Source organism: Anolis sagrei, chromosome 3, assembly GCF_037176765.1.
Source record: "Anolis sagrei isolate rAnoSag1 chromosome 3, rAnoSag1.mat, whole genome shotgun sequence".
Taxonomy (NCBI): domain Eukaryota; kingdom Metazoa; phylum Chordata; class Lepidosauria; order Squamata; family Dactyloidae; genus Anolis; species Anolis sagrei.
Genome location: NC_090023.1, coordinates 2,388,191 through 2,401,306, shown reverse-complemented (window position 1 = coordinate 2,401,306; position 13,116 = coordinate 2,388,191). Strand labels below are relative to the sequence as shown.

General features: G+C 44.6%; 1 protein-coding gene across 1 annotated transcript in view; it reads left to right on the top strand.

The window, feature by feature from the left end:
- LOC132770300 (short transient receptor potential channel 2-like) overlaps positions 1–13,116 on the top strand; it is a 53,764-nt gene that overhangs the window by 26,966 nt on the left and 13,682 nt on the right. The window contains exons 6-9 of the mRNA XM_060767171.2: positions 4,226–4,400; positions 5,633–5,836; positions 6,796–6,958; positions 7,639–7,731. Of these exons, the coding sequence (XP_060623154.2) occupies positions 4,226–4,400; positions 5,633–5,836; positions 6,796–6,958; positions 7,639–7,731 (635 nt within the window). The remainder of the gene's footprint in view (positions 1–4,225; positions 4,401–5,632; positions 5,837–6,795; positions 6,959–7,638; positions 7,732–13,116) is intronic.

The window sequence follows — 13,116 nt, the reverse complement described above, 5'->3', positions numbered from 1 at the left end:
GGGGTTGGACTGGATGATGGCCCAGGAGGTCTCTTCCAATTCTTGGATTCTAAGGTCTGTGTACAATTCTGGGCAAAGCAATTCAAGAGAGACATCCACTCTAAGCTGGAAGGGGCCCAGAGGAAGAAAACAACTCAAAGGATTTAAGGTCTGGAGACCCTGAATAACACTATGCAACAAAATTTGAAAAATGCCTGTTCTTGGTTTGAAAGGGTTGCTTCCTGTTTAATTGTGCGGCCCTTACTTTGAAAGTAGTTTTTGTGGCTGCCACAATCAAGGTTGAATTGGTTGAGACTTGGTGATATATTCATTGAAAAACTAGAGCAAAATGTGTTGCAAAGGCTGGGTGTCCATCTGTTGGGAGGGCTTGATGGTGTCTTCCTGTCTGGTAGAAAGAAGGGTGTTGGACTGGATAGCCGTTGGGGTCCCTTCCAACAGATTCTATGATTCCACAATACTCTTTGTGCTGGTACGTCTGTACCAGGTGCTCCAACTTCATTTTCTTTCTATTGAGTGTTTGCATATATTCCAAGGTTCCATGCAATTGCAACAAGGTGGCTTCCCTTGGTTTGCAATCATAGGGCTAGCCACCTGTCTATCATCGTTAGGTTTTGGTTCCGCCCCTTGTTCAGGGCAATCGGAAGGGAAGGGAGCCATTTTTTAGTTAGTCTTAGCGAGGAAAGCTAAGTTAGAGGACGTAGACAAGCTTCACCTGCAGAAAAGCTTCATTTCTCAAGACATTCCGGGGGGAAATTCCCAAAGCTCTGGCTGGGAGCTTGCAGCCTCTCAGCCTTACAACATCTGAGGGAAACAGCCCTAAAGTCTTAAAGAAATTCCAGAGGGGAAACAGCTTTACAGACCCAAAGAACTCCAGCTGGAGAATCTACAAGCTTTGTCTGGTAGGTTTACTCAGTACCAAGACGCAGTTTGGAATCGGTAGTAGATCCCACACCAACAAAACGTAGATAACAGGCGGCCTGGGAGAGGTTAAAAAAGGATTTTCCTCTCAAAGTATAAGAACAATTAACGAAGACAGTTGCCTGTCCCTTGTGGACAAGATCAAGGAAGCCACCAGTTGATTTAAAGCCTTGAAGCATTGGTTTGACTCATTGAAGATTGTTGGGGTTCAGCCTGAGTTTGAACTTGAACCTGATTCTCTGTTTGTTCCTCCTGATGCTAATGAAAGTATATTTACTGATGCTAATGGAAATGTACCTCTTGATGCCAATGCTCCTGAAATTAGTGAGGAAGAAACTGCTGTAGGTTTGGAAAATGCCAATGTTCCTGAAATTAGTGAGGAAGGAACTTCTGTAGATTTGGAAAATGAAAGTACCAGTGTTCATGAGAATGTTTCAGAGGGAGACCTTGAACTTTCCCCCCCTTCTGCACCTGCTAACTGTAATGACAACAGAAGGGGCCAAATCTGGGAAGACAGAAATAAAACACTCAGTTTGCGTCGATCCTCCCGAATTCAAGAATTAAAAACATTGGCCTCAAGACAGAAGGGCGGTTCACGGAACCGATTCTTGAGTTTTAATTGCAATACGCCAGGCTGATTCCCTCAGTTCAGGCATCGTTTCAGAATTGATGAAGACCTTGGCAGTTCTCCCTGTTCCCTGGCCATAGTTTGGGAAGATTTCTAGGATATCAAGTACGGTTAGTGGATTGCTAACAGATTCCAGTATTTCTCAGAGAGGCTTTTGGTTTTGCTTTGTCCATTTAAATTCATGTTTGCTGATTTTGCTGTGGCTTTTGACTTGCATTTTTTCCTTTATTTTGTAACCATTTTTCTTCAATAAAAAAGGATTGTTTTTCACAGCCAAGTGTGGTGGATGGTTATCTTAGGCCTCGTTCTCTGCTCTGGATTGCAACAAAGATTTGAGAAATATCTGTTTAATTTGTTCAATAATAACGGACTCTGTTTAACCTTTCAAGCCATCTAAAGACCATTTCTTCAGGAAAATCCATGAGGGCCTCTTTCGTGGCGCCCTGGCTTCCCGCTGGGCACAAGGTGCAGGTCCTTTTTCAAAAGACAATTATTACAGGCCCAGCGCAGGACAGAACACTCCTATTTTACTATGAATTTCTTTATGAGGTTGGATGGACATCTGTCGGAAGGGCCTGGAAGTGCCCTTACAACAGATGGAGTGAATGCTCCTTGGTGTCAGAATAGCGTTAGTAACCTACAGAAAGTCTCAGCCCCTTTTACTCTCAGTGTGATAAAAACTCAAAAAATAGACATGGTTGTTGCTTTAAGTAGAAACAAAATATATAGTTCTATTCATAGAATCATAGAATGATAGAATCAAAGAGTTGGAAGAGACCTCCTGGGCCATCCAGTCCAACCCCATTCTGCCAAGAAGCAGGAATATTGCATTCAAATCACCCCTGACAGATGGCCATCCAGCCTCTGCTTAAAAGCTTCCAAAGAAGGAGCCTCCACCACACTCCGGGGCAGAGAGTTCCACTGCTGAACGGCTCTCACAGTCAGGAAGTTCTTCCTAATGTTCAGATGGAAACTCCTCTCTTGTAGTTTGAAGCCATTGTTCCATTGTGTCCTAGTCTCCAGGTAAGCAGAAAACAAGCTTGCTCCCTCCTCCTCCCTGTGGCTTCCTCTCACATATTTATACATGGCTATCATATCTCCTCTCAGCCTTCTCTTCTTCAGGCTAAACATGCCCAGTTCCCTAAGCCGCTCCTCATAGGGCTTGTTCTCCAGACCTTTTATCATTTGAGTCGCCCTCCTCTGGACACATTCCAGCTTGTCAATCTCTCTCTTGAATTGTGGTGCCCAGAATTGGACACAATATTCCAGATGTGGTCTAACCAAAGCAGAATAGAGGGGTAGCATTACTTCCCTAGATCTAGAAACTGTATTCACTGTAGATCAAAAACACAAAGCAAAACAGAAGTATTGTTCTCACCAACATACAACAAACAATATCTCCGGTGAGTCTTCTTGTTTATATGACGAATGTAAAGTAGAATGTTCTTAATAATAATAACAATAACAACAACAACAACAACAACACTTTATTTGTACTCCGCTACCATCTCCCCAAGGGACTTGGTGCGGCTTACATGAGGTCGAGCCCAATACAACAATACAAGCAATAATAACAATACAAGCAATTAAAAATAAAAACATAGACAATAAAATATGCAACAATTAACAATAAGACAACACACAATTAAAACTGTGGGAAGGCAAAATATAAAGTTAAAATAGGAAGTAATCTTGCCATAGACAAGCAGTTTCCTTGGCACTCCAAACGGTTTCCGGCTTCAGCTTCAGGACGCTGCATAACCACTCCCAGCAACAGCCAAAGGTTTCTTCAATTCAAACAAGCCATCAAGCTAAGCCAAATGCAAAGCTCAAAAACTTGCAAACCCAGTGCCTTGTTATATTTGCTGAAGCAGATAACGCAGCCAATTAACTAGTGGCAGCTGTGAAAGAAAAGGTTCTGATCCTCCCTGTTACTTAGAAAAAGCCTGTAGTAAACCTCTAGTAGCAACACTTGGGGCTGCCTTTTTGGCTGGCCAGAAATGACAATACAAAAAGCAGTCCTAGATTAAAGGGATCATAGAATCATAGAATCCTAGAATCATAGAATCAAAGAGTTGGAAGAGACCTCTTGGGCCATCATCCAGTCCAACCCCATTCTGCCAAGAAGCAGGAATATTGCATTCAAATCACCCCTGACAGATGGCCATCCAGCCTCTGTTTAAAAGCTTCCAAAGAAGGAGCCTCCACCACACTCCCTCCGGGGCAGAGAGTTCCACTGCTGAACGACTCTCACAGTCAGGAAGTTCTTCCTCACGTTCAGATGGAATCTCCTCTCTTGTAGTTTGAAGCCATTGTTCCATTGCGTCCTAGTCTCCAAGGAAGCAGAAAACAAGCTTGCTCCCTCCTCTCTGTGGCTTCCTCTCACATATTTATACATGGCTATCATATCCCCTCTCAGCCTTCTCTTCTTCAGGCTAAACATGCCCAGCTCCTTAAGCCGCTCCTCATAGGGCTTGTTCTCCAGACCTTTTATCATTTTAGTCGCTCTCCTGTGGACACATTCCAGAGGATCCCCAGAGGTCATCTAGTCCACCCCTATTCTGCCCAACATAGTCTCTTCAAATTCTGGGATTCTATGATTCTATGAATGCCGTGCATGGTCCTACAATAGCGCCCAACCTTTGCTTCCTCTTCCTCTTCCTCTTCCTCTCCTTCCAGGTGGGCAAGATGCTGAAGATCCCAGTGATCAAGTTCCTGCTGCACTCGGCTTCCTACGTCTGGTTCCTGGTTTTCCTTCTGGCGGAGTCTCTCGTTCTGGAGCACAACCACGGGACCTTTTCGGGGCGCAACCAGAGCCTCCTGGAGACCTCCCTCCACATGATTTGGGTGGCAGGTGGGCCTTCTTCTCCTCCTCTGTGACTTCGTTCTATCAAAAGTGCAAAGAGTTTCCATGTGCAAAAGCTTCGAGTAGAGAAACCTCATATTTTTCATCCCTGCACATTTCCCTCAATCTCTTGCTGGCTACTTGAAATCCTTGTGTTATTTTATGGGGGAAATAACCTTTTGAGTAGAGAATGAGCCTACAAGGAACATGCTTCAACGCATCATTCACCATCAACACATGATAAATTGCGATTTTCCCGAGGATTATTATTATTAGTAACAATTTCATCTTAGTTATTTGATCCTTGTACTTCAACTGTCCAACAGCACTAGGGGTCAGTCTAGATGACCTTGCGATGACTTCCAAGTTGACAATTCCCTGATTCTATGAAACCTTATAAGTCTCAAGCTCAGGTTCTTATAGTTCCCCGAAGGCCCTGTTGTAAGGGCCGCTGTAAGGGCAAGATGGAGAGGTCAGACTAGATAACCCTTGGGATGCCTTCTAACTTGATAATTCTCTGATACCATGAAACTTTGTAAGTCTCAGGCTAAGCCTTGCTGTAAGGGTCACTGTTTTGATTCGAACTCCTGCACCATTGAGGTGTCAGACTACATGGCCCTTGGGGTCCCTTCTTCTGATTCTGGACCTTCCCCAAAGGCTTTGTTCCAAGAGCTGCTATTGGAAGGGACCCCCAAGAGTCATCTAGTCTGACCTGTAGTGTGACAGGAGACTAGTTTAGTCTCCTTCAACCCTGCAGGTTAGACTAGATGACCCTTGGGGTCCCTTCATCTCATTCTGGTCCTTCTATCCCCCACAGAGGCTTTGTTCCAAGGGCCACCATTGGATGGGGAACCCCAAGGGTCATCTAGTCTGACCTGCAGTGTTGAAGGGGACTGGCTCAGCCTCCTGCACCATTGGGAGATCAGAGTAGATGACGCTTAGCACCCCTTCCTCTCATTCTGGAAGTTATATAACCTAAAGGTTTGTTCAAAGGACTCTCATTGGAAGGAACCCCCAAGGGTCATCTAGTCTGACTTGCAGTGGGTCAGACTAGATGACCCACTAGATGACACTACAGGTCAGACTAAATGTCCCTTGGGATCTCTTCTAACCCTTCAAGTACAAGGTAAACAGGCTATGGAGAGAGACTTAATTGGAGCAAAGGCACCAAGAAGAGTCCCAGCTGGCCCAATGGTGGCAGCCAGAGCTGACCCTTGCTTGCCTTTTCTCTGACCTTCCAGGCTTCTTCTGGTTCGAGTGCAAGGAGGTGTGGATCGAGGGCTTGCGCAGCTACCTGCTGGACTGGTGGAACTTCCTGGACATCGTCATCCTCAGCATGTACTTGGCCTCCTTTGTGCTTCGGGTCCTGATCTTCCTCAAGGGAGAGATCTCCTGCAAAGATGGTGGCGCTTCCTCCCAGGAGTGCCACTACTACACCCAGGCTGGTGAGACACTTTGGGAATAACACCCAAACCTTGTAATAAAAATAATTATCCAAAAGGTGTATATTTTTCCAGGTGGAGCACCCCTTGTGCTGGGGTGTCCCTCTTTCATCAAATGGCCCCAAAATACTGAAAGCAAGGAGATCATTCCATACGTTTATTTGATCAAAACACCCTGCTGGGTGCACAGAAGAAAGTGCCACACAAGACTGAGATAAAGCTCGGTTTTATAGTCAAAACCTTGAGCATCTGTGCAAGCTATTTTCTCTTATTTGTGCTTCATCTCTATTTCTTCCTTCTGTTGGGAGCAGGCATGTAGCTGGGGGGGGGGGGGGGGCTTGGGGAGCTTCAGCCCCCCCCCCCCCCCGAAATTCTGATAGTGGTCCGCAAAAAGGCCTTACTGGTACATTATTTAAACCGTTATGTTTATTCATATCATGATCTGATCACCATTCTCAATATATCCCATATGTATGGGGGTATTGGGGTAACGATACAAAAGGTTTGCTAGGGTAGACCCTCTTTCATTCAGACTCAGCCCTCCCCCCGAACCAAACTCAGCCCCCCCCCCCCCCGAAACAAAATCCTGGCTACGGGCCTGGTTGGGAGGGATCGGATGGTGTCTTCCTGCCTGGTAGAAACGGGTTGGACTGGATGGCCTTTGGGATCCCCTCCAACTCCAGGATTCTCTTACTACAGGAAAAGATACTGGGTGGCCATCTGTCGGGAGAGCTCGGATGGTGTCTTCGTTAATGGCAGCTGGGGGGGTGGACTGGATGGCCCTAGGGGTACCTTCAAATCCTAAGATTCTCTGATTACATAAAAAGAGGCTGAATAATCAGCTGTTGAGAGAGCTTGGATGGTGTCTCCCTTAATGGCAGATGGGGTGGACTGGATGGCCTTTGGGGTCCCTCCCATCTCAAGGACCCCCGGTTCTCTGTGTGCATGTCTGTGTGTTACAGTCCGTAGGGAGTGGCGGGCAGAAGACCCCCAGTTCCTGGCAGAGGTGCTCTTTGCGGTGACCAGCATGCTGAGCTTCACCCGCCTGGCCTACATCCTGCCGGCCCATGAGACCCTGGGCACCCTCCAGATCTCCATAGGGAAGATGATCGACGACATGATCCGGTAACCCTGTTGTTGTTGTTGTTGTTGTTGAGTAAATTGTGAATTCTTCACGATCAAGTAACATTTGCAAAACAAATTCCTCACGATCAAGCAATTTGCTAAGCAAAACCATGCACCGTGCAAACGTTTTTGCAATTTGCTTAGCAAAACCATGCTCCGAGCAAAACTTTTTGCAATTTGCTTATAAAAAACCATGCTCTGTGCAAACCTTTTTGCAATTTGCTTAGCAAAACTGTGCACTGTGCAAAACATTTTGCAATTTGCTTAGCAAAACCGTGCACTGTGCAAAACTTTTTGCAATTTGCTTAGCAAAACCATGCTCCGAACAAAACTTTTTGCAATTTGCTCAGCAAAACCATGCTCTGTGCAAACCTTTTTGCAAATTTGCTTAGCATAACCATGCACCATGCAAAACTTTTTGCAATTTGCTTAGCAAAACCATGCTCTGTGCAAACCTTTTTGCAATTTGCTCAGCAAAACCATGCTCTGTGCAAACCTTTTTGCAAATTTGCTTAGCATAACCATGCACCATGCAAAACTTTTTGCAATTTGCTTAGCAAAACCATGCTCCGAGCAAAACTGTTTGCAGTGCTTTGCACACCTGTCTGGAGCTGTGCAAACCTCGCACACTCTGGTATCTAGTGCCGCACGAAGGGTCCTTCTCCTCTTCTTTCTTCCAGGTTTATGTTCATCATGATGATCATCCTGACGGCCTTTTTGTGTGGGATGAACAACATCTATGTCCACTACCAAGAGTCCGAGCGGCTGGGAAGGTGGGTTGTCTGCCCCTCCTGAGGGTCAGCCTTGGCTTTCTTTGAGGTTCACCATCGCTTTTCTCTGAGGCTGAGAGAGTGTGACTCTCCAGGGTTCACCCAATGCGTTTCTATTTGTGAAGGAGCGTAAAACTTCTGCCACCAAATTTGTGAGGAAAGCCGGGCAATGATCAATATCAGCTTAGGAGCTGATTTATAAAGGGACTATTATTTACGGAAGTATTTATTTATTTGATAGCGTAGCGTTTAATGTCCCTGGTTTGGTTTTACTACTTATGCAGGCTGTTTGGCTTAGGAGTAAAGGTAACAGAGGCAAGGCTTGTAAAAAGAACAGTAACAAGCTTTATTAGAATACAACCAATTCAATGTTTCTTCACTAGAAGCACAAACTTAGTTGGTTACAATAGTAAGGTTTCATGAGTAACTTTAGGTACAGACTTTAAGAGGTTTCTGTAAGCAGATGTATCTTTCCCGGACAACTGTCCTAATAAAACAAATAAGCTAAAAGGCTTATTTAACAGAATTGGCTCCCAGCCAAACCTTGATTCTTAACCCAGAATCAATAACCCCTCTGTAGCTCTATCACTACTGGGTCGTTTCCTGTAACCCTTTTGGTCACAAATTAGTTCCCTGAAACTCCCACCAGAGATTTCAGTCTTCTCTGTAACTCTAACGGTCACAGACTTTTCCCTGTTTCTCCTACTAGAGAAATCAGTCTTCTCTGTAACTCTAACGGTCACAGACTCTTCCCTGTTTCTCCTATTAGAGAAATCAGTCCTTTCTGTAACTCTAACGGTCACAGACTCTTCCCTGTTTCTCCTACTAGAGAAATCAGTCCTTTCTGTAACTCTAACGGTCACAGACTAGTTCCCTGAATCTCCCACCAGAGATTTCAGTCTTCTCTGTAACTCTAACGGTCACAGACTAGTTCCCTGAACCTCCCACCAGAGATTTCAGTCTTCTCTGTAACTCTAACGGTCACAGACTAGTTCCCTGAATCTCCCACCAGAGATTTCAGTCTTCTCTGTAACTCTAAGGGTCACAGACTAGTTCCCTGAACCTCCCACCAGAGATTTCAGTCTTCTCTGTAACTCTAACGGTCACAGACTAGTTCCCTGAATCTCCCACCAGAGATTTCAGTCTTCTCTGTAACTCTAACGGTCACAGACTAGTTCCCTGAATCTCCCACCAGAGATTTCAGTCTTCTCTGTAACTCTAACGGTCACAGACTAGTTCCCTGAACCTCCCACCAGAGATTTCAGTCTTCTCTGTAACTCTAAGGGTCACAGACTAGTTCCCTGAATCTCCCACCAGAGATTTCAGTCTTCTCTGTAACTCTAACGGTCACAGACTAGTTCCCTGAACCTCCCACCAGAGATTTCAGTCTTCTCTGTAACTCTAACGGTCACAGACTAGTTCCCTGAATCTCCCACCAGAGATTTCAGTCTTCTCTGTAACTCTAAGGGTCACAGACTAGTTCCCTGAATCTCCCACCAGAGATTTCAGTCTTCTCTGTAACTCTAACGGTCACAGACTGCCTATTTCAAACAGCTGTGCAGCTAGGTGACAGTTGGCTCCACCCCCATTGCTATGGCAACTCAGCTCAAGCCAAGCCAGCCACCATCTCTAACAAAATATAATCCTACATACTTACCATTTATTAACTACTGTTTAAACAACACATAACCATAGGAATAAAAATACACATCGTCACACTATGGTTGAGTGGGGATTCAAACCCAGGCTTCCAGAGCCCTAGGCCAACACCCCAATTATACCTCCTTCTCTAGAAATATTTGAATATGGGAATGCTTCCTGCTAGGCAGAAGGTGGCTGGATTGGATGGCATTTGTGGGTCCCTTCCATATCTAGTGTAAGGTAGTCTATCTTTGCTTTGTCGGCATGAAACACTAGTAAACGTTAGAGGTATGCAAAGCGGTTGGAATCCAATTAGTAATTTATTTTGTAAATTTGGGTATCCCCGGGAGGGGTCCATTTTGTTTCTTAATCCAAATCTCCAAAGTTTTGTAATTGTTTCATTAAGATTTGTTCCATTAGTAGCAATGACAAAAAAATTTGAGGCTCGTTTCTCCAACATTTTTATGGCTGTCAAGATGAAACTTGGCACACTTTTGAGCAACATCTTTGACTTTAAGCCTGCCAAGTTCCAGAAAATTTTGATCATCCACTGATTTTTTGAGAATTTTTCAATGCTATGGGAATTTGGAAAATGTAAGTTTGGGGTTAGGTAATTTCAACAGAGGAAGGTAATAGACTGGATAATGCTTCAGAGGGATCCTGTTCCAATTCAGAGATTTGTATTAACGAATCATAGAAAACCTCTGAATTATGAAGCTGACTTCTGAAGCTTTGCACAGCCCTAGTAGGCATCTTCCAGGAGCGATTTAGTTGTGTGTTCCTGCTTGATCGACTAGGGTTAAGCTAGATGACCTTTGGAGGTCCCTTCTATGTATATATGAATCTGAATGCAAGTGGCTGGAAAGGTGAAGGCTTTCTTATACTGACAGAAGACAATGACCTGAAACAGACTGTTTTTAAAGAGCGGTGAACTCTCCTTCTGAAAGGATCTTTGAATGAAATTTGCCAATGCTAAGCAAGGGGCTTTGAATGAAATTAACAACAAAAGAGAAATATACCCTTTCTCTGTAGAAAAGGAGCAACACGGAAGAAAATGTTTTTAAGAAACAAGATGTGACATGTAGAGGTCAAACAAAGTTCAAACTCACATAGGAAGTTGTGTTGTGGTTAAGCCAAAGGTTGTGGCTAGGCACAGAGTCTGCAGGTACAAGAAGGTGCTTTCCCTCAAAAGGTCAAGGGAGGGGGGCTGGAAAGAGAGTACTTTCCATGACCAAAAAAAATGTTCTTGTTTACTTGAGTATAAAGGTCAGCAGAAACAGAGGAAGAACGCGGCAGTCACTTGAAGGGTAGCATCTCCGTATGCTGCCAGGCTGTCCGTCTTCTTCATGAAGAAACTAAAATAAACCTTGTTTTTTGATCTTTTTTTGAGGTTGTCTCCTTCCTTACGTGCTCCCGTGATGTGGACCTAAGAAGACCCAATTTAGGGTCTCTAACACTTCTTTTCCTAGTGTTATTGTTCTTGAGTGCACTTAATTCATTTCAAATTAATAGCAACCCAATCATGGGATTTTCATACGGTGTTTTCCATTGCTTTCCAATTTGGCTGAGAGAGTGTGACTAGCCCAAGTTGACCTGGTTGGTTTCAATACTTGAGTAGGAATTCAAACCCAGATCTCCCTAGTCCAACACTCAAACCATGGTAAATCCAAATTGGCATCTCTCTCCTTGGGTTCTCTTGGCTGGATGCCTTCAGAGAAGGTTTGCCACCATGGCTTGGTCTCCTTCTTAACTTGAGGTTAGATGGCCATCTTGGGGGAGTGCTTCCTGCACCTTCCTGAATGGTAGAATAGGGTTGGACTAGATGACCTTTGGGGTCCCTTCTGCCTATAATGGAATATAGAAATCCAGTGGACTCTCCTTCTCTGGAGGCGTTTAACAGAAGCTGGGTGGCCATCTGTCTGGAAGGCTTTGATTGTATGTTCTTGCATGGCAGAATGGAGCTGGACTAGATGACCTTTGGAGTTCCCTTCCAATTCCAGTAGAACATAGGGAGCCTTAGAACCTGGTGGACTCTCCTTCTCTAAACAGAGGCTGGATGACCATCTGTCAGAAGGGATTGGATTGTAACTTCCTGCCTGGCAGAAGGGGGTTGGACTAGATGACCTTTGAGGTTCCTTCTGTCTCTACTGGAATATAGACTGCCTAGAAATCCAGTGAAATCTCCTTCTCTGAAGGCTTTTAACAAGCAAGATGACCATCTGTTGGGAGGGCTTGGATTGTGCCTTCCTGATTGACAGAATGAAGCTGGACTAGATGACCTTTGGAGGTTCCTTCTATGTATATATGAGTCTGAATGCAAGTGGCTGGGAAGGTGAAGGCTTTCTTATACTGACAGAAGACTATGACCTGAAACAGACTATTTTTAAAGAGCGGTGAACTCTCCTTCTGAAAGGGTCTTTGAGTGAAATTTGCAAATGCTAAGCAAGGCTCTCTGTATGAAATTAACAACAAAAGAGAAATACACCCTTTCTCTGTAGAAAAGGAGCAACACGGAAGAAAATGTTTTTAAGAAACAAGATGTGACATGTAGAGGTCATGCAAAGTTCAAAGTCACATAGGAAGTTGTGTTGTGGTTAAGCCAAAGGTTGTGGTTAAGCACGGAGTCTGCAGGTACAAGAAGGTACTTTCCACCAAAAGGTCAAGGGAGGGGGGCTGGAAAGAGAGTACTTTCCATGACAAAAAAGATCTTCTTGTTTACTTGAGTATAAAAGTCAGCAGAAACAGAGGAAGGGCGCGGCAGTCACTTGAAGGGTAGCATCTCCGTATGCTGCCAGGCTGTCCGTCTTCTTCATGAAGAAACTAAAATAAACCTTGTTTTTTGATCTTTTTTTGGGATTGTCTCCTTCCTTACGTGCTCCCGTGATGTGGATCTAAGAAGACCCAATTTAGGGTCTCTAACACTTCTTTTCCTATTGTTATTGTTCTTGAGTGCCCTTAATTCATTTCAAATTAATGGCAACCCAATCGTGGGTTTTTCATATGATGTTTTCCGTTGCTTTCCAATTTGGCTGAGAGAGTGTGACTAGCCCAAGTTGACCTGGTTGGTTTCCATGCCTGAGTAGGAATTCAAACTCAGATCTCCCTAGTTCAACACTCAAACCATGGTGAATCCAAATTGGCATCTCTCTCCTTGGGTTCTCTTGGCTGGATGCCTTCAGAGAAGGTTTGCCACCATGGCTTGGCTTCCTTCTTAACTCAAGGTTGGATGGCCATCTTGGGGGAGTGCTTCCTGCACCTTCCTGAATGGTAGAATGGGGTTGGACTAGATGACCTTTGGGGTCCCTTCTGCCTATAATGGAATATAGAAATCCAGTGGACTCTCCTTCTCTGGAGGCATTTAACAGAAGCTGGGTGGCCATCTGTCTGGAAGGCTTTGATTGTATGTTCTTGCATGGCAGAATGGAGCTGGACTAGATGACCTTTGGAGTTCCCTTCCAATTCCAGTAGAACATAAGGAGCCTTAGAACCTGGTGGACTCTCCTCTAAACAGAGGCTGGATGACCATCTGTCAGAAGGGATTGGATTGTAACTTCCTGCCTGGCAGAAGGGGGTTGGACTAGATGACCTTTGAGGTTCCTTCTGTCTCTACTGGAATATAGACTGCCTAGAAATCCAGTGAAATCTCCTTCTCTGGAGGCTTTTAACAAGCAAGATGATCATCTGTTGGGAGGGCTTGGATTGTGCCTTCCTGATTGACAGAATGAAGCTGGACTAGATGACCTTTGG